Source organism: Tarenaya hassleriana, unplaced genomic scaffold, assembly GCF_000463585.1.
Source record: "Tarenaya hassleriana unplaced genomic scaffold, ASM46358v1 Cleome32, whole genome shotgun sequence".
Classification (NCBI taxonomy): domain Eukaryota; kingdom Viridiplantae; phylum Streptophyta; class Magnoliopsida; order Brassicales; family Cleomaceae; genus Tarenaya; species Tarenaya hassleriana.
In genome coordinates, this window is record NW_010966372.1 from 662,359 (window position 1) to 680,446 (window position 18,088).

The 18,088-nt window shown below is 37.6% G+C and overlaps 3 protein-coding genes and 2 long non-coding RNA genes across 7 annotated transcripts in view; 3 read left to right on the forward strand and 2 right to left on the reverse strand.

Annotated features, from left to right (window-relative positions):
* LOC104820898 (SART-1 family protein DOT2) overlaps positions 1–4,854 on the forward strand; it is a 6,236-nt gene extending 1,382 nt beyond the window's left edge. The window contains 13 exon segments of the mRNA XM_010551546.2: positions 18–307; positions 711–852; positions 948–1,002; positions 1,299–1,412; positions 1,502–1,598; positions 1,692–1,758; positions 1,848–1,907; positions 2,246–2,855; positions 3,033–3,403; positions 3,736–3,956; positions 4,066–4,150; positions 4,323–4,479; positions 4,547–4,854. Coding sequence (XP_010549848.1) covers positions 18–307; positions 711–852; positions 948–1,002; positions 1,299–1,412; positions 1,502–1,598; positions 1,692–1,758; positions 1,848–1,907; positions 2,246–2,855; positions 3,033–3,403; positions 3,736–3,956; positions 4,066–4,150; positions 4,323–4,397 — 2,187 coding nt within the window. The 3' untranslated portion in view covers positions 4,398–4,479; positions 4,547–4,854.
* Positions 4,855–4,917: 63 nt separating this feature from the next.
* On the reverse strand, positions 4,918–7,544 carry LOC104820897 (inositol-tetrakisphosphate 1-kinase 1-like). 3 transcript variants are annotated; one of them, XR_772994.2, is made up of 3 exons: positions 6,123–7,544; positions 5,578–5,719; positions 4,918–5,471 (listed from the first exon to the last, which is right to left on the reverse strand). XR_772994.2 is itself a non-coding variant. In XM_010551544.2 (1 exon), exon 1 carries the CDS (start codon positions 7,334–7,336, stop codon positions 6,293–6,295), a length of 1,044 nt encoding a protein of 347 aa, XP_010549846.1. In that variant the 5' UTR covers positions 7,337–7,544; the 3' UTR covers positions 5,995–6,292. The 3 variants fall into 3 exon arrangements, 1 of the variants encoding a protein (XP_010549846.1); XR_772993.2 differs by having other exon boundaries at positions 4,918–5,719; XM_010551544.2 differs by lacking the exons at positions 4,918–5,471; positions 5,578–5,719 and having other exon boundaries at positions 5,995–7,544.
* Positions 7,545–9,285: 1,741 nt separating this feature from the next.
* Positions 9,286–13,608, reverse strand: LOC104820899 (WEB family protein At5g16730, chloroplastic-like). Its single transcript, XM_010551547.2, has 3 exons — positions 13,276–13,608; positions 12,140–12,386; positions 9,286–11,827 (listed from the first exon to the last, which is right to left on the reverse strand). The coding sequence occupies exons 1-3, from the start codon at positions 13,293–13,295 to the stop codon at positions 9,566–9,568; spliced, it is 2,529 nt and encodes an 842-aa protein (XP_010549849.1). The 5' UTR covers positions 13,296–13,608; the 3' UTR covers positions 9,286–9,565.
* A 1,954-nt stretch (positions 13,609–15,562) lies between these two features.
* On the forward strand, positions 15,563–16,130 carry LOC104820900. The gene is made up of 2 exons (XR_772995.1): positions 15,563–15,629; positions 15,900–16,130. It is a non-coding gene; the product is annotated as an uncharacterized LOC104820900 (long non-coding RNA).
* Positions 16,131–17,158: 1,028 nt separating this feature from the next.
* On the forward strand, positions 17,159–17,732 carry LOC104820901. Its single transcript, XR_772996.1, has 2 exons — positions 17,159–17,231; positions 17,502–17,732. It is a non-coding gene; the product is annotated as an uncharacterized LOC104820901 (long non-coding RNA).
* Positions 17,733–18,088: the final 356 nt, after the last annotated feature.

Below are 18,088 nucleotides of genomic sequence, written 5' to 3' on the forward strand. Positions count from 1 at the left end.
GGGAAAGAGATAGGGTAAAGGAAAAGGAAAGAGATAAACAAAAAGATAGAGAAAAAGAGAGAGATAATGAGAAGGAAAAGGAAAAAGAGAAGTCTAAAGAGAAGTCTAAGGATAGGGAGAAGGATAGGACAAGAGATAAGGAGAGGATAAGTAAGAAAAGCCGTGAAGATGATGATGAGACTGGCAAGGCTATAGAAAAGTGCGAACATGATGACAACAAAGATGAAAATGAAGGCGGTGATGGTGTTGATGGTGCATCGGGTGGGAAACAAGAATCAGTATTGGATCTTGAGGAGCGCATTTTAAGGTAAGTGATTCTTTAAATGTTCCTACATATATGATTCCTTTAATGCTTATTATGAAATTTGTAGCTGTTTTTTATATTCATAAGTCAATCATATTGTAAGGACTAAGAAGTAAGCAATATATATTTGCTGATATTGATTAGAAACTTGCCAGATCTGCTGTTTGTTTTGCTGTTGGCTGATCTTAATAAAAAGTATCTGTAGTATATGAATTGAAGTTCTAGGTGCAGCTTTTCATATTTCTTGTGGAAGCTATATCTTGTTATTTATTGCTTCTTGCTTATTGCTGATAATATTTTCTTTTTCTGTTTTGAAGGTTCTGCTTATTCATCTAATGTTAACATAAAGAAACTTGTATATATGATTTGGATATAAATATTAAACTTAATTTTGCGTTCTTTTTAGGATGAGGGAAGAACGATTGGCAAAGAAATCCGAGGCTGCTTCTGAGGTTTTGTCGTGGGTTTCTAAGAGCCGTAAGATTGAAGAGAAAAGAAATGCCGGAAAGGAAAGAGCTCATCAGCTTTCGAGAATATTTGAAGAACAGGTATTCTTCCTTTGAAGTATTTCCTGCACTGCATCCCGCTAAAATTCCTTTGTGCTGACATTTTTAATAATTTGTGCTATGGTATATTCATTCAGGAGAATCTTATTCTAGGTGAAGATGAAGATGGAGAGGATGGCAGTAACATTTCTCGTAAGTATCTCTTTCTCTTAGTGTTTTTATACAATCGGCTTGCTAAATTATTTTGTTAAATCTAGATTTTTTGTTGGGCTCCAGTCCTTTGCACACTCAACTGAAAACTAGTTTTAGAAGTGGTCCTGAAACTTATATTATTTTTCTTAATTCAACTAATTCTTTTTTCCGATTATGTGTAGTTGTCCAAATGATGCTCTTATACCTGTAAAATTTGCTCTTTTCCATCTTTCTATTATATATTTGTGCTACAGTCTAGTTGATTGTGTTCATATTGTTGTTAACGTGGTTAACAGATGATCTAGCTGGTGTCAAAGTTTTGCATGGCCTAGACAAAGTGATGGACGGCGGAGCAGTTGTTTTGACCCTCAAGGACCAGAGTATCCTTGCCGATGGAGATGTTAATGATGGTTAGTGTTTTTATGTTCTTTTATTTCAATCTACCTTGATGATGCATGCATCTTTTTGTTACTGAGATTTTTGAGAAATATCCTGACAGAGATCGATATGCTGGAAAATGTGGAAATTGGGGAGCAGAAGCGTCGAAATGAAGCTTACGAAGCAGCAAAGAGAAAACCGGGAGTATATTATGATAAGTAAGTTGAGATATCTAGACTACATTAAGTTGATCATATCTATATTACTTTACTAACAAAGAACTGAAAGATGGGTTTGTTTGGTAATTTCAGGTTTAATGATGAGCCTGGTGCAGATAAGAAGATACTTCCGCAATATGATGAGCCAGCTGATGATGAGGTCAGTTACTCTGCTTTGTATTTATCGAATGCAAGGTCTTTGTATTAAGCATCCTTTTGAATGTGTTTTTGTGGTGTTATTGGCTCCAGGGAGTGATATTGGATGCAAAGGGCCGCTTTACAGGTGAAGCAGAGAAGAAACTGGAGGAGGTATGTTCTTCCTAGCACTCTCATAATTGAATAGAATAGAGGTAGTATTTGCTAATGATGTTGATGTAGGAGAGAATTAGTGTGGATTTTGTTGCCCAATTTTGCTGTTTCCATATTCCTTTTTCTATTTTCCGTTTTCCTTTTAGATTTTTTCGGTGATGCATTAGGTTGTAATTCTTACTTCGGTGTAAAGGGGACCTTCTATTTAGTTCTAGACACACCGATAACATCTTCTGTAGTAGCATCATGGTTGCCTAATGTTTTCGGTAATTTCTTCTAGTTTCTTTTGAAATGTTCTTTTGCTGTGTTTTACTTATTTATTTCATTCTTTCTGTTAGCTTCGTCGAAGAATTCAGGGTCAATCAACTAATAGCTTTGAGGACCTTAGCTCATCAGTAAAGATCTCATCAGATTACTTCACGCAAGAAGAAATGCTTCGGTTCAAAAAACCCAAGAAAAAGAAATCATTACGAAAAAAAGATAAATTGGATATAGATTCCCTTGAAGCAGAAGCTGTTGCTTCAGGTTTAGGAGCTGAGGATCTTGGTTCTCGAAAAGATGGCAAAAGACAAGCCATGAGGGAGGAGCAAGAGAGGGCCGAAGCTGAAAAACGGAGCAATGCGTATCAGGCAGCTTATGCCAAGGCCGATGAGGCATCCAGATTACTCAGGATGCAACAAGTTCAGCCTGTTAATGTGGAAGTAGATGAGAATATGGTGTTTGCTGATGATAATGATGATCTGTATAAATCCTTAGAGAGAGCTAGGAAGCTAGCTCTCAAAAAGCAAGAGGAGGAAGGAATTGGACCTCAAGCAGTTGCACGTCTTGCGGCTTCTACAACTAATCAAACAACAGATGATAGAAACCCTGCAGAAGCTGAGGCGCAAGAAAATAAAGTGGTTTTCACAGAAATGGAAGAATTCGTCTGGGGTCTCCAACTCGATGAAGGTAAACGTTGAAATCATGTTGTCACATGAATAGACTCTTCTTTGTTTCTTTATCCTCCGTTTTACATATCTGCTGTGATAAATAACCCATTATCCTGTGATAAATAGTGAATTAGAACTATCCTATTTGAGAATGATTAACAGTTCATAGTTATGATTTATTGTTTTTATCTTTCAGATGTGCGCAAGCCCGAAAGTGAAGATGTTTTCATGGATGAAGATGAAGCACCCAAAGCTCCTGTTGAAGTAAGAGAGGAGGAACCTAGCGGTTGGGCTGAAGTGACAGACGGTGCTACGGATGCGGACCCTTTATCAGATGTCAAGGAGGTAACTCCTGATGAAGCTATACATGAGGTTGCTTTTGGGAAGGGATTATCTGGTGCGTTAAAGCTTCTTAAAGAGCGAGGAACTCTAAAGGAGACAGTTGAATGGGGTGGTAGAAACATGGACAAGAAAAAGAGCAAGCTTGTAGGTATCGTGGATGACAATGGAGACAAAGAGAGATTTAAGGATATCCGGATTGAGAGGACTGATGAGTTTGGCAGAACTGTAAGTTTTTTACCCTTTCCTCAATTTATTTTCAATGTTTTATTTGCTCGATTATGGTTACCAATGCTGTGTTGAACAACTCATGAAAGCTGGCTACATTTGTTTGTTTTGGCATAGTATCATTTTGCCTGTTCTCTCTAGCATGTTTATGGTCTTGAAAGTTATCACACTTTTTCCCATTATATCGCGAGAAGTCATGGGGTTATATGTCATTTCATCTTTGTCAATAAAGAGGGGGTGTAATAGTCTGACCGTAGGATTGGTGTTTAGTTAAAGCCAAGGTTATGATCCTTTCTATATATACTTGACGTTCTGCCTTTTTTTGTTAACAGTTGACTCCAAAAGAAGCCTTCCGGTTACTCTCTCACAAATTCCATGGGAAGGGGCCTGGAAAGATGAAGCAAGAGAAGCGGATGAAACAATACCAGGAGGAGCTTAAGTTAAAGCAAATGAAAAATTCAGATACACCATCACTTTCTGTGGAAAGGATGCGAGAAGCTCAAGCTCAATTGAAGACTCCCTACCTTGTCCTCAGCGGTCATGTCAAGCCCGGGTATGTTAACGTATTCCTTTGTTAATTAGTATCTTCATGGTTTAGCGACAGTTAAGCTATTAGTTCAGAACGAGACACTTGCCAACTTTCGATGATGTGCTATTTGCAGTCAAACTAGTGATCCCCAGAGTGGTTTTGCTACAGTCGAGAAGGTTGTTCCAGGGAGCTTGACGCCTATGCTTGGTGACAAAAAGGTGAGTCAGACTCTCTGGTTTCCCCGAAATTGTAAAGGGCTTACGAATGCTTTAGGAGTTTGTGTGGCATTAGCTGGCATTAGAGAGTGTGTGTGTGCATATAACGACAATGCAGATTGGACTTCTTTTGAATGATGGATTCTGATTGATTCTTCCGCACGAAATGTTTCAGGTAGAACATTTCTTGGGTATAAAGCGCAAAGCTGAGGGCGGGAATTCAAGCACACCGAAGAGGCCAAAACCCTGAGAAAGTTTTCACACCTATCCCCGCCAGGTGTTACTAATGGCACATGCAATACAGGCCTGAAGGCTCATTTGGAGGAAAAATGGTACAAACATTATATCTTTGTACTTTGTTGTACTATGGATATCCGAATCTTTTTTCTTTTTCTTCAGGTTGGGGCTTCAACTTTCATTTTGCATTTGTGTGGGTTTCTCCATTCTTCACTTCATCAGTCTCAAGGGGGGATATTATTATTGCAAGTAGAGTGGTGTTTGGACTCTTGAGAAACACAATTGTTTTCCTTTGATGTATGTGGTTGTGGTGGAACCATTGCCCCAATTATCTCAGGTAATGTCTGATCGTTTAGCGAGAAATAAATAGTAAATACCATGCTTGTGTTGTAGACAGCTTTATCTATTGGTGGATTGTCCTTGGCAAATTAGTTTTTTTTTTAAGAAGGAAAATGCGATGTCTGTACTCATTGGTTTTTCGTGTTCTTTCGAAATTTCTTTCTAATTTACCTTATGATCAAATCTTGCACAGACGATGAATCAAAGAGACAAGACAAGTCAAAGGTACGTAACCATTTCTCTCTCCGGTTATTCTAACTTGGAAATGTAATGAGAAATGTCGGAATAGTTGTATTTCATCCACAAATCTTTCTTGTCAATTCCGTGCAAAGATGCTAAAGCTAATAAGCATAAATGCCAAATCCCCATGCCTCAACTTGCATGTGGATGCGAATCTATGCATATAAAGTTATAAACCATCAAAATCAGAGAATATAATAAGTGGATAGGCTAACTTCTATGGTTCAAACAATGCGATGATCCAGAACCAAGCAAAAAAGAAAGGGACCATAATGAAGATAATTAAACAAGAGACGCATCTTCCAATAGAATCACAAACAGAACGTGAAGACGAAAGATTGCCCACTAAAGATTATTAATTTATGAAAAGTAGACGAATCTTCATCAAATCAAATGGCACATATGGTAAGAGAGCATTACCTAATGCATTTAGATCAACACAAGCAGGGAATCCAGGTTTTTCCAAGAGAATCATAGAGACCTATATCAGTAAATTGCTCTAACATCCCTACCATAAAAGCCATATGGATAGTAAGTAATCAGGAGGACCTCTCAACACATCATCATCATTATAGTTATGCAACAAGAGGAGCTTCATCGAGACAATAACATACCTTCTTGCACAAGAACTGGTGTGTTCTGAATGATCCAGGGGCAGAGCAAGGGTCTTTCTTCGGCATGATCTGGATGACCGATATAAGAGCATCCAGCCACAATTTTCAATTTTATACCCCACAAAGTACAAGATGATTGACCCTGAAATTTGAAACAGGAAACAGAAAGCTATTGTCTTGCTACATCCATGACAATACAAGAAGCACTTAATTCTTCCAACAAGAAGGGCTGTACTCTGATGTTTTTCTTCTTAAACAACTCAAGATGAAGAGGAAGGCAAACATACGCACCTTGATAATCAACTATCTGATTACCAGAGTTAACATCACATCAATGATGAGATGAAACGCATTTTTCCAATAGATCATGATCATATTATTCCGACAATCAATTAGGGCAAAATAAAGAACAGAACAGGAGGCAAGAAACTGAAATTTCAATGCTTTCCAAAGTGGCAACAGTTATGCATTTGAGCAAGGCTTGCAAAACTTGGCAGTGAAAGAAAACAGGAACACATTAACAAGTTCAAGAATTGAAAAGGTACCCCAATATGGCATCCCCAAACAAAATTAGCAGCAAGCCACAAAAGGCCGGACAAGTGCCTTTGAAATGCAATCCTTTGAGAAGTCTGCAATTGCAAATCCTCCAAACGATATTGCATGTGTACAAATCCTCAACACCAGCATAAGGACCAATTCTGCAGATTTTTACAGCCTACTCTTTCCTTCCGTCACTAACACCACTGGCATCGTCGGTCACACTCTCAGTAGCCATTTTTACCTCGTGCTCAGTAGCCATTTTCACCTCATGCTTCTTTCTTGTGACAATGTCCCAGAAGAAACTCGTCAAGACGGGCTCGTATGATGGCATTTTTGCATACCCGGGGAAGTAGTTAATGTCAATTATAAGGTACCGATTAACATCTTTAGCGTCTCTAATCACATCAAAGTTAAAAAGATTGAGCCCCATGGCCTCTCTCATGGCCTTTGCCAAATCCGTCAAGAAACTAAATGGAGGCATTTCTACACTCTCTAGACTCAAATCATCCCCATAATCCTTCCTATCTTCTTGCACAGTCAAATTCGAAATCTGCGAAAATGGCAGAGACCCTTTCATGGTACCGATCTTCTCTTCCGAAATGTCAGGCAAGGATCTTCTCTTTACACATTTCACGCGATCACCGACAACATAGACCTTGAAAATCACACCGCCATGATTCACAAACTCCTGCAACACAACCGGGGCATTCAAAACCTTCATCCCGTCTTGATCAAACACCAGATACATTTTGTGCGACTTCGCACTCCCGTCGGCCTCCAATGGCTTCGCTACTACTGGAAATTTGAGTTCTCCCATGGCTCCTTCACCGCTCAGAGCACTCGGGTCCAAAACCACAACTTGCTCCGGTACACCAAATCTCTCACTGTTCAACATAGGAACCTTTAACTGAGTAACAACCTCAAGCATCGAAACCCTGTTGTGAAGCCGCTCAATCGCCTCCGGCGAATCGATGACCGGAACGCCGGGGCATTTCGCGCGAAAATCGTGGAGCTTCTCCTTCCAATCGACATCATAAAGCTTCTGGATAATGCAATCTAGATTTCCTTGATCGAACAAGGACTTCGTCGGATCGAGCTTGACCAGATCAATGCCGCGTTGCCGCGCATGTTCGATCAACGAAGGCCGCATGAAACTATGCTCTTTCTTGGGAGCGAGAGCGTATCCGACTAGATATCTCTTCGGGACTGGATCCGACATCTTGAGTTCTGTTTGAAATGTGAGAGAGAAGAGAGGGAAAAAGTCATACCAGGAACAAAAACCTCCTCCAACTCCGAAACCCAGCGAAACCAGAATCGGAAAGCAAATTCTATATAGAAACCTCGATCAGATCGAGAAGAATCATACAAAATTAGGGTTTTATTCTTTCGAAATATAAATGGGAAGGAGACAGTGGATCTTGTCCACGTGATGGGAGATGGGACGTGGTAAATGCAAGTCTGAGATGCGTGATACGTATTAAGCGTTGACCGGACACGTGTAAATATCTAAGCTTGTTTCAAGTTAACGGCTACGATTGCTTCGTAGGATGAAGTGATTGTTGTGGACCGTTAGATTTGGATTTTGTACTGACCGTCACAATCAGTACTTTAGCATGTTAGATCATTCCTCCACGTGAAATTCTTGTAACCTCGGATCTTAGAACTTCACTATTTGAAGGAAAATATTTATTTAAAAAAAAAAAAAATTTGTTTATTCACTTTATTGTCGCACCGAATGATCTGATTTTTAAATATTTACTTTGATATTTTTACCAAAACAATATTTCTTATCAATAAAAAAAATCAAAGGTAATGTTTCGATACTGATATTTTTAATATAATAATTTTGAAATGATAATTGCACAAAGATAAGAATTTTGTTTTCTCTTCTATTTTTAATATAAATGAATATAATAATATGTTTTTGTTTTAAAGTTCATTTGATTTCATTCAGAAATACCTTCTATATCCATAAAAATTCTATGTAAATTATGCCATAAAAATTAATTTGAAAATTATAGACTTCTAAATTATATTTATTTTAAAAAGGAACAGAATAAAAATTCGAAAAAAAAAAATCTGCAAGGAGTTAAAAAATTATATATATATAAGATATATATATATATAAGGAGTTAAAAAAATATATATATATATATATATATATAAATTGTAATGGTTTATAGTCCGTAAATCCATGGGCCAACGAATGAGCCGGCTAAGCTATTAACTACTCCAACTACTGGGCTTTATTCGGGAAACATTGATGGGCCTTTCAAATAATATTATTAACCACATCCATAGTCAACGCACGCGCACATGTGGCGCGTGAGGTTCACCGCACAAAAATCCCTGGACAAAATAGTCCATAGATTTTGAACATTTTCAGAAAAAACCGGAAACGTGGCGCGTGGAAAGAAATTGATTAGCGGTCGCGAGCTTCCGTACGGTGACAACACTGTGACCAGCACTCGCCGTCACAGACACAAATTTGTTCGGCTCCAACGCAAAATTTCACAAGTTTTTACTCCATTTAATTTCCATTCACAAATAACTTTCATATCTATATTAATATTTTTGTTAATTATAGTAACAAAAATTAATTTGAAATTTATAGAATTCGTAAATTATTTTTTTGTATTTTAAAATGGCATAGATTGTAAATTTGAAAAAGAAATGCTGTGAGGAACGGGGCGCGCTAAGCTAAAATTATATCTAAAATTAATTATTTTGTAGTATATAGACCGTAGATTATTTTCCTCTAAAATAAAATCATATCTAAAATTAATTATTTTGTAGGATATGGGCCGTAATTCCATGGGCCAACGGATGGGCTCGCTAAGCTATTAATTGCTCCAGAAACTGGGCCTCGTTTTGGAAAAACTTAATGGGCCTTTCAAATAGTATTAACCTCCCCGAAACGGGGCGCGTGGAAAGAGTCTGAATATGGATGGTGAGCTTCGCTACGGTGACAGCGCTGTAACCTGCACTCGCCGTCACAGACGCAAAGATTTATGCTTTAGGCCATAGTATCCATTTAGCCCCAACCAATGACCAAATATGCCTTAAAGTTTGCACCTTTCCTTCGTATGGAAGGCATGTATATAACAAGAATCTAAATATTACGTGGAAGAATAATCATGTTTTTTGTCGATGAAATTATGATTAGAGAAGAAGAAAAACGTAGAAGAGACTGCTTTCTCCATGAACAATCACATTCCAATCAGTCTCTCGTATGTATACATACAACATGAGAAAGAGACGGAAACTTCGCAAGAAGAAGAAAAAAAAAGAATCACAGTGCATACCCAAACCAAAGGCAAGTGTGAAAATACTGATGAAACCAAACAAAAAAAAAAGGGTATACATAATATATATATATATAGGTGGACGTATATATGTGTATGTATAGAGAGGGTGTTTAGGCTTACCTCAAATGAGTCAAGATCTGTTACTTGTGGTTCACGGTTCCTTTCTTCTTGAGAAGATTCCCGACCTTACCAAACAAGGTCTTCTTCTTCTTCTTCTTGTCCTGCTGCTCTTCTGCAGTCAATGCGTTTCCACCTGTTTCATCTACGTTCTCTGGTGAAGTTTTGTCGCTTTCGTCTATCCTTGCTAAATCTTCTTCTTCTTCTTCTGGTTCCGACCTTTTCTCGGGAAAAGCTTCTTTCTTTTCGATTTGGCAGCTCTCCCACATTTTGAATTCGACTTCAACCGAGTCATTTTCCGGAGAATCTTCTCTCTTTTCTCCATCTTCATGGTTTTCCTCGGGCTTCCCATTTGCTTCTTTATCCTTCACGCCGTTGCTCATGTCACTTTGTGGAGCTTTTTCGAGGGTTTCTACTTTAGAGGGCTTCTCTTCTCCACTCCTATGGCCATTCTCCTCGGAAAACTCAACCACCTTTGGAAGCAAATCATAGTCCTTTTCACTCTCACTGAGCTCGCCGTTCTCTTCTGTTTGCTTCTTGGCCGATGCTTCCTCAAGTAACTTGGACAACTCCTCGATCTTCATCAGAGAAATTTCCTCCTTCATTCTCAGTTCCTCGTTCTCATGGACAACGCTTTGGAATTCTGTCTCTTTATCCAACAGATTCTCCTTCAGTTTCATGCTTTCGGCTTTAGCTTCAGCAAGAGTTTCCTGAAGATAAATCACCTCATCTTCCACTTCTTTCAGGCTATTTTCCATCTGGGCTTCTTTCTTCTTAGCTGCATTGGTTTCTTCCTCGGTTCTCTTTAGTGAATTAGACAACCTGTTCATTTCTTTCCCCATTGAAGCAACTTCTTCTTCCATTTTCTTCACCTGATTCACCAGATTGGCCTCTTTGATCTCCCAATCAGCCTTCGAGCTCTCAAAGTGTTTATTGGTTTGCTCCACTGCGCTGACAAGAACATCAATCTCATGTCTCGCTTCATCAAGCATGTTCTCATACTTCTCGTTCGTTGCCTTAATCACCAATTTCAGATCTTCTATTTGGTTCTCATATTCATGATCACCTTGACTCAACAACTTCTCTTTTAACTCCCTTGCCTCAGTTGAGACTTCATGCAAAGCCGAAGCTAAACTCTCCATTGCTTTCTTACTCTTCTCCTCTTCCTCCTTCGAGGTCTCCAGTTCTGATACTAGCTTGTTTTTCTCCTCCAAGAGCTTTTCAACACTTGAAGCAGCATCTAGTTTGCTTTTCAAAGCCTGATTTTTCTCCTCCTTCGCCGTTTCAAGCTCGTTCTTCAGTTTCTCTGCCTCTTTTTCGACCTTAGAGATTTCTTCTTTGGCAATGCCAATCTGGCGCTCAGATTCCTCAAGATCCTCCTTCTGTGTTTGAACTGTAATCTCTAGTGACCCGACTTTCTCCTTAAGGTCGGAAAGTTCAGATTCAGATTCACGCAGTCTATCCTTGCTTCCTTCAAGTTGTTTCATCACAGATTCCAACGATACCGAGGCAGATCTCTCCAGCTTGTTAACTTCTTCTAGTTGTTCCCCCAGTTCTTCGGCTTTGCTCTTCCACTCCTCAGCTGAGCTCTGTGCACAAGATTCCGCCATCTTTGCAGCTTCTAGGTCCGAACTGAGCTGCTCGATAACCAACTCTCGTTCTTCTACCTCTGCCTCAAAACTTCTCGCTTTCTCAAGCTCTCCTTTTAAACCCTCTATCTCAGCACTTAGTTTGGAGGAAATCTCGTTGGTTGAAAGGGTTTCCTTTTCTCGTGTGGAATCCAGCAAAGCTTTCAACCGTGCCAACTCTGAAGACAAGATCTCCACTTTTTCGGCATGAATTTCTGCCATCTTGTTCGCATCATCTGCTTGGATCTGGGCTTTATGTTTGCCATCATTGGCAGCAGCCAGTTCTTGCTTAACATTCTCAAGTTCCTCAGTGACCGAGCGAAGAGCAACTGAATCCAAAGCATGTTGGTTTTTCACATTCTCGAGCTCGTTCTTCCATTCCTCTTCTTTTCTCTGGACTGCTTCAATCCCCGCCTCAACAGCCTGAAATTTCTCAATCTCTGAATTCTCCTCAGCCTTCTTCTGAGCTGCCAAAGACTCGTCTAGCTTCTTACTCGCCTCTTCAGCCTCCTTCCGTGCTTCTTTGAGTTCATCAATTGCCTTGGCTTTCTCCTTCTCCAGAGATACTATTTGCTCGTTTGCTTTCTTTAACTCCTCCTGAATTTGATTCAATCGGGATTGTACCTCAGGCCCTTTCACGGCACGTGCTTGGGCTTTCTGAGACCAACGATTAGAAGAAAAATAAAAGTCAACAATCATAGCAGATCTCATAGGAACTTAATTGTGGAAACAACACCAAAATGAGGCCAAAGACATAGCTTCCTGAACAGTTTAGCCAGTGGCTTCCAAGAACACAATGTGCGATTTGCAGAAATTACGCAAATATACCGGTCCCAAATACTATAGTTCTTGAATCCTCACATATCCTTTACAATGCATTAGTAAAAGCTTCAAACACAGACAAATCCGTTATAACACGATCCCATGTCCACTTCAGTCTTTGCAATGGAGAACCATGGATACACTTACTTCTGTTGGGGTTGGAACCTTTGGAGATCGCCTTTCAGTGGAAGGCTTTGAGTTAGCAGAATTTGGAGACCGCTCGGTAATAGAAGGCTTCGAGTTAGCAGAATGTGAAGAACGGTCAATTGAAAGCCGTGGATTTTGAGTAGGTGATGGAGTATTAGCTTCAGATTTAGTCACTCCTCGACTCAGTTTAGACACTCTTGGAGTGGCAGGAGATGACTTGCTCGGCGTAGCTTCAGACAAACCAGCTCTGTTTCAAAGGCAACATAACTACATCAACCACCCATCTTAAACGAGAATCATCCAGCAAGTATAAGAAGGAACACGAAGAACGGAATCCACAAACGAAAGGGAAAATCTCAGTGAAGAATCTGAAAGATCCAATGCCAATAATAATCCATGCTATATTAGGAAACTTTTCACCATGTATGAGTTAAACAAAACAAGAAGAACTCTGAGACTCTCTCCAATACACATCCACTAACCAAGTATATGCTTAGTCCATCAAAATATATCCCAGAATTAAAATAAAGAATACTTTTTCAAAACCCTGAATTCTCTGATATGAACTCTTGCATTTGAATCCTGGTTTCATCTTCCATTTACAGAGGACTCTACTTGTTTGTGGGCAGTCAACAGTTCAGCACAAAAAAAGGAAGCTTTTTCTATGGCTACAATGTAGTAACTCTTCCTGCGTCTGAAGCTTAGATTTTTACTTGTAAATTGGTGAAACATTAGAATGCTTTAAATAATTTTGGGGAAAACAACATTAAGAAATGTAGCGTTCTCACATAGTATAAGATACCGACAAGGAACATGGGACTGCAGAAACAAGAAGACAGATTTCTGAATCATGAGATTAAAAATGAGATAAAAAACAAGGGTTATATAGTGCATGATCTCAATATAAATTTCCAAAAATAAAAGGGTATTTCGCTCTACGACATCGCTGAAAATATCCCCAAATGGTAACTTCAACTTCACAAAATGGAAAGAAACCCAGAAACAATCTCCAGAATAGTTCAGCAACACCCAGATCTGATCTGAAACTAGGAAACTGTTTCGGACAAGACAAAAGGGCAAACTTTAAGAGGATCAAAATGGGCACCAGGCAGAAACTCAAAAGAGAAGACGCTTACTTCGTCTTCGTCGACGCCATATCTGCTGCCTCCTAGTCCGAAGCAGACGATTCTTGTAGTTACAGTAACTGATAAAAGACAGTGAAACTACGAAGACGAAAAAGAATCAAAATCCAATGCTGAATTTCTAAAATTCCCAAACTAGGAACTCCGAAATCTCGTCGATTTCTCCGAAATCTCAGTTGCAGATCAAGAGAGAGACGAAATGATTTTGAATCGGCGAATTAAGGGAAAAGAGAGATGAACTAACAGAGAGAATGATAGAAGCAGGTGTGGCTGTCTCCAGAGTGGCCACACTCCAAAAAAGCCAAAAACAAAACTAATCAATTTTAAAATATAAAAAATAAAAAGGATTTACAAAACTCTTTCTTTGTTAGCAAAAAAAAATCCAATTAAAAGGGGGAAAAAAGGAACGTGAAGACGGTAAAATGACGGAAATGACCCTCGTAGTTCTTCAGTCTTAATCAAAAGGGCAGTGGACTGCAGCTTATCATCATTACATTTCCCAACCAAGATGAAGAGCTAACTGTATTTATTGTTGGATTTTCATTATAAAAATTAAATGAATCTTGTGAAATTTGCTGTGATAATAATGTCATTATGGTACCATAAAGTTTAAGAAATCATAAATTTGTATAGAGTTTCAGTAATTTTGTCATCTTTCTATTAAAATGTAAATTAACTTTGTCACGTTAAAAAAGTGGGATTAAAGGTGAGATTAAGATTTTACCATTTACTAAAAAAAAAATCTGACACTAGGATAAAAAAAATAATATGTTGAAGTTACTTACAAATTACTCAAGAAGTAGATAACGTGAACAATTAATTGTGCAGTGAAATGCGGGGAAAATCACTGTTTGGTTAAAGCGGTTTATAATTGGAACTTTGCATTAACAGTTTTCCAACTAAAAGGTATGTGTAATGTGTTGCCTATAATATTATATTTTTGTAAATTAATGGTTAAATATTTTATGAATCGAGAAATGTTCAAAATTATATCTTCCTTTCGTAGGAAGTTGCCTAAATCTTCACATATTAAAATCTTGATTGATTGGTAGTATTTTTTTTTATTTATGATTGTCCAAAACATAAAAATCAAAATATAAAACCCAAAAAGTAAAACTAATATTCGAAAACGATAAGTCAAAAACTATAAAAAAAAAAAAATTTAAAATTCAAAATCTATATCGAAAATAATGATTGACAGACAAAATGATGGGATGCTATTTAATTGTTCTAAAAAATGTCAAAGAATGGCATGACCAAGTAAATTACGAAAATTTTAATAAAACACATGATTTTTTTTTATAAATAAAACATATGATTTCATATTATTAGGTTCGAATTTTGTTGAAAAAGTGATTTATATAAATACTCACGTCCATGCATATTTTTTTTAAAATTTCATGTGTGCGAAATGGCTTTAGCGAAAAAGCAAATGAACATGTGATATTGGTAAATAACGCGTGAGACCATTCATGTCTTTTCAGAGAGAAAAATAATAATAAAAGTAACTAAAATCATGCATGGGGTCTCCTCTAATGCATTTTCTCCATCATTTTTCCTCCAATATTCATTAGAATGAATAAATAATTAAGTTTATTTTATTCAAAATTAAACAAAAATTTAATCAGAAAAAAAAATTAGAACTATACATGGTCTTCTCATCAAGTGGACAAAGATCTCTTCGTGTTGTCGGTTCATGTTTTTTTATATATAAATATTTTTAAAACAAAATTATTTTGGATTAAAGAATGGCCATTACCTTACAATTTACTAATTAGGTTTAATTTATTCACAGTTCCACATAAATCAAATTCTCAAATCAACCGAATATAAAAAAATACTAATAACATATAATTGCAAAAGAATCCAAGATATGTTTAATCGTGTGTGTGTATATATACATAAACTAAGAAATTAAATATGCATAAATTCTTTCAATAATAGAATATTTTTAAACTCAACTCGTGAAATACAAAACGAATTTTGAAAGAGGAATTATTGATTTGGCTTATTTTTAAAATATGGTTTTTCTTATTTTCTGATAAAATTTTAAAAAAATGATTACCTGTTTTTCCATAAGCGAATCGACGATTAAAGAATTCGCGTTTTCAAATTCACAACGGAAATCTCAAGCGGCGATTTGTACTTTGGAGTTCCATTAGTTTAATTTCCAGATCAAAAATCTAATAATATAATATTTTTTCGGACTAAATGGGTGGGTCGGATGGGTTTCGGACCGGACTCGATTCGGTCCTAACTTTTTTCGGACCAATTTATTTGTCTTCTCCGGCGGCCGTTTCATGCTTTCCCTGGCCGCTTCTCAGGCTCCTGACTACTCTTTCCACAAGGTCCCCTCTCTCTCTCTCTCTGGAAAAGGAGAATGATGTTTGATGATGCTGAAATCGGCCAGGTTTAGGATCGCATGGATGCTATAGTCTCTTTGAATGCTCTTTAATCATGTGTTGTCTCGGATTAATCTGTCTGTTTCTCGGGAAAATTTCCGTGGGGGAAATGATGCAGATTATTCTGTTTGTTTCTCTGGAAAATTATAGTCGCTTTGCTTGCTGTTTAACCAAGTTTGATGTGTATAATTCATTGACTGAAACATATATTTGCAGAACCGTGATGAATTAGTTGAATAGCGTATCAACAAATGGTGAATCAAACTTCTCCATAGATGGCATTGAAATCAAGACTGTAAGATTATTCTGTATCGCAGCCTTTTTCACATATGCTTGTTCTGTTTTCTCTTCTCGATGTTTTGAGCCTCTTACTGTTTCCTGTTGCTATGTTTGGTCATTAAAGTGTATAGACTATTGTTTTATTGAGTCCCTTGTCCATTTTTTACCCTCTCCTTGTTTCGGTTGCTATTTGCTATTGAGGTCTGACTTAATTCGTTATTGATGATGGAACAAGGCCGAGTTGAATGTGTCAAATGGTACTTGGATGGAATCTTTGATCTAATTTGTAAACATACTCAATTTCAAATTGAAAATGCTTTTGAGCTATACAGAGATTAGCTATGCCCTGCTGGTTTACTGTGAGCAAATCTGCAGGGTTCATCAGTGTCAAAACACAGATGAAATAGCATTTAATAGTGTTTGTTGTTGTCTTTTGGACAGTCTGTCTGCATTGGCATCAAATCACCATTTCTGTCTCATGCAAATGAAAATTCTTTTGGTACCGAGTTTCCTCTCTCTCTATATATATGTTCACGTGTCTTTGCCGGTTTTCTGTCTGTATGGAATGGGTCAGAATCTTGGACAGGTATGGTATGCTGTGAATGTTAGAAGTAGCTTGATCGTTCTGTGGGTTCCTAGATGAACAATGTTTTTACCCATCTTCTTTTACGATTGTTTTTCTCTTTCTGATTTACGGCTACAAGAGGTTCATCTCCTCAGTTTTCCTACATGGACATTAAAACATGTTTTGCTTTAGAGGATTTGGTTTTCTCTTCAAAGTTTCATGTCATACATGTCTTTTTGAAACATAAGAAGACGAAAATCATCACTAGTTATTTATTACAAACCCCAAAACCCCATAAAACTATATGGGTAGGTCAGCTTTTCAAATAAAATAACTAAAGGATGACGATGTTTAAATACTTCCCCTGGTTATATATTCGTTTTTTTAATTATTATAAGGGGGTCATATTACGAGGGGTCATAAGATCTTATTGGCTCATTGTTGTGTTTGATCATACACAACAACAATAACAATATCATTATTAATCAAGAGATTGTTAGACAAAAACTTGGTTTTTTTTTCAGGCATCTAGTCATTTACTATTATATGATGGGCTCTGTTTGTTTCAGCTGACAAGATTGGTAGCTTCTGACTTCAGAAATCTTTAGCTTTTTCAAATGACAACTACAACCACCGTCTTCTCCGGCGGCCGTTTCATGCTTTCCCTGGCCGCTTCTCAGGCTCCTGACTACTCTTTCCACAAGGTCCCCTCTCTCTCTCTCTCTGGAAAAGGAGAATGATGTTTGATGATGCTGAAATCGGCCAGGTTTAGGATCGCATGGATGCTATAGTCTCTTTGAATGCTCTTTAATCATGTGTTGTCTCGGATTAATCTGTCTGTTTCTCGGGAAAATTTCCGTGGGGGAAATGATGCAGATTATTCTGTTTGTTTCTCTGGAAAATTATAGTCGCTTTGCTTGCTGTTTAACCAAGTTTGATGTGTATAATTCATTGACTGAAACATATATTTGCAGAACCGTGATGAATTAGTTGAATAGCGTATCAACAAATGGTGAATCAAACTTCTCCATAGATGGCATTGAAATCAAGACTGTAAGATTATTCTGTATCGCAGCCTTTTTCACATATGCTTGTTCTGTTTTCTCTTCTCGATGTTTTGAGCCTCTTACTGTTTCCTGTTGCTATGTTTGGTCATTAAAGTGTATAGACTATTGTTTTATTGAGTCCCTTGTCCATTTTTTACCCTCTCCTTGTTTCGGTTGCTATTTGCTATTGAGGTCTGACTTAATTCGTTATTGATGATGGAACAAGGCCGAGTTGAATGTGTCAAATGGTACTTGGATGGAATCTTTGATCTAATTTGTAAACATACTCAATTTCAAATTGAAAATGCTTTTGAGCTATACAGAGATTAGCTATGCCCTGCTGGTTTACTGTGAGCAAATCTGCAGGGTTCATCAGTGTCAAAACACAGATGAAATAGCATTTAATAGTGTTTGTTGTTGTCTTTTGGACAGTCTGTCTGCATTGGCATCAAATCACCATTTCTGTCTCATGCAAATGAAAATTCTTTTGGTACCGAGTTTCCTCTCTCTCTATA

Excerpts from the sequence above, each read along its gene's own strand:
- LOC104820897 (XM_010551544.2), bottom strand. The coding sequence starts at position 7,336 with ATGTCGGATCCAGTCCCGAAGAGATATCTAGTCGGATACGCTCTCGCT.
- LOC104820899 (XM_010551547.2), bottom strand. The coding sequence starts at position 13,295 with ATGGCGTCGACGAAGACGAA. Across the intron at positions 12,387-13,275 it reads ATGGCGTCGACGAAGACGAA|AGCTGGTTTGTCTGAAGCTA; the intron begins GTAAGCGTCTTC and ends CCTTTGAAACAG. Across the intron at positions 11,828-12,139 it reads AGGTTCCAACCCCAACAGAA|AAAGCCCAAGCACGTGCCGT; the intron begins GTAAGTGTATCC and ends CGTTGGTCTCAG.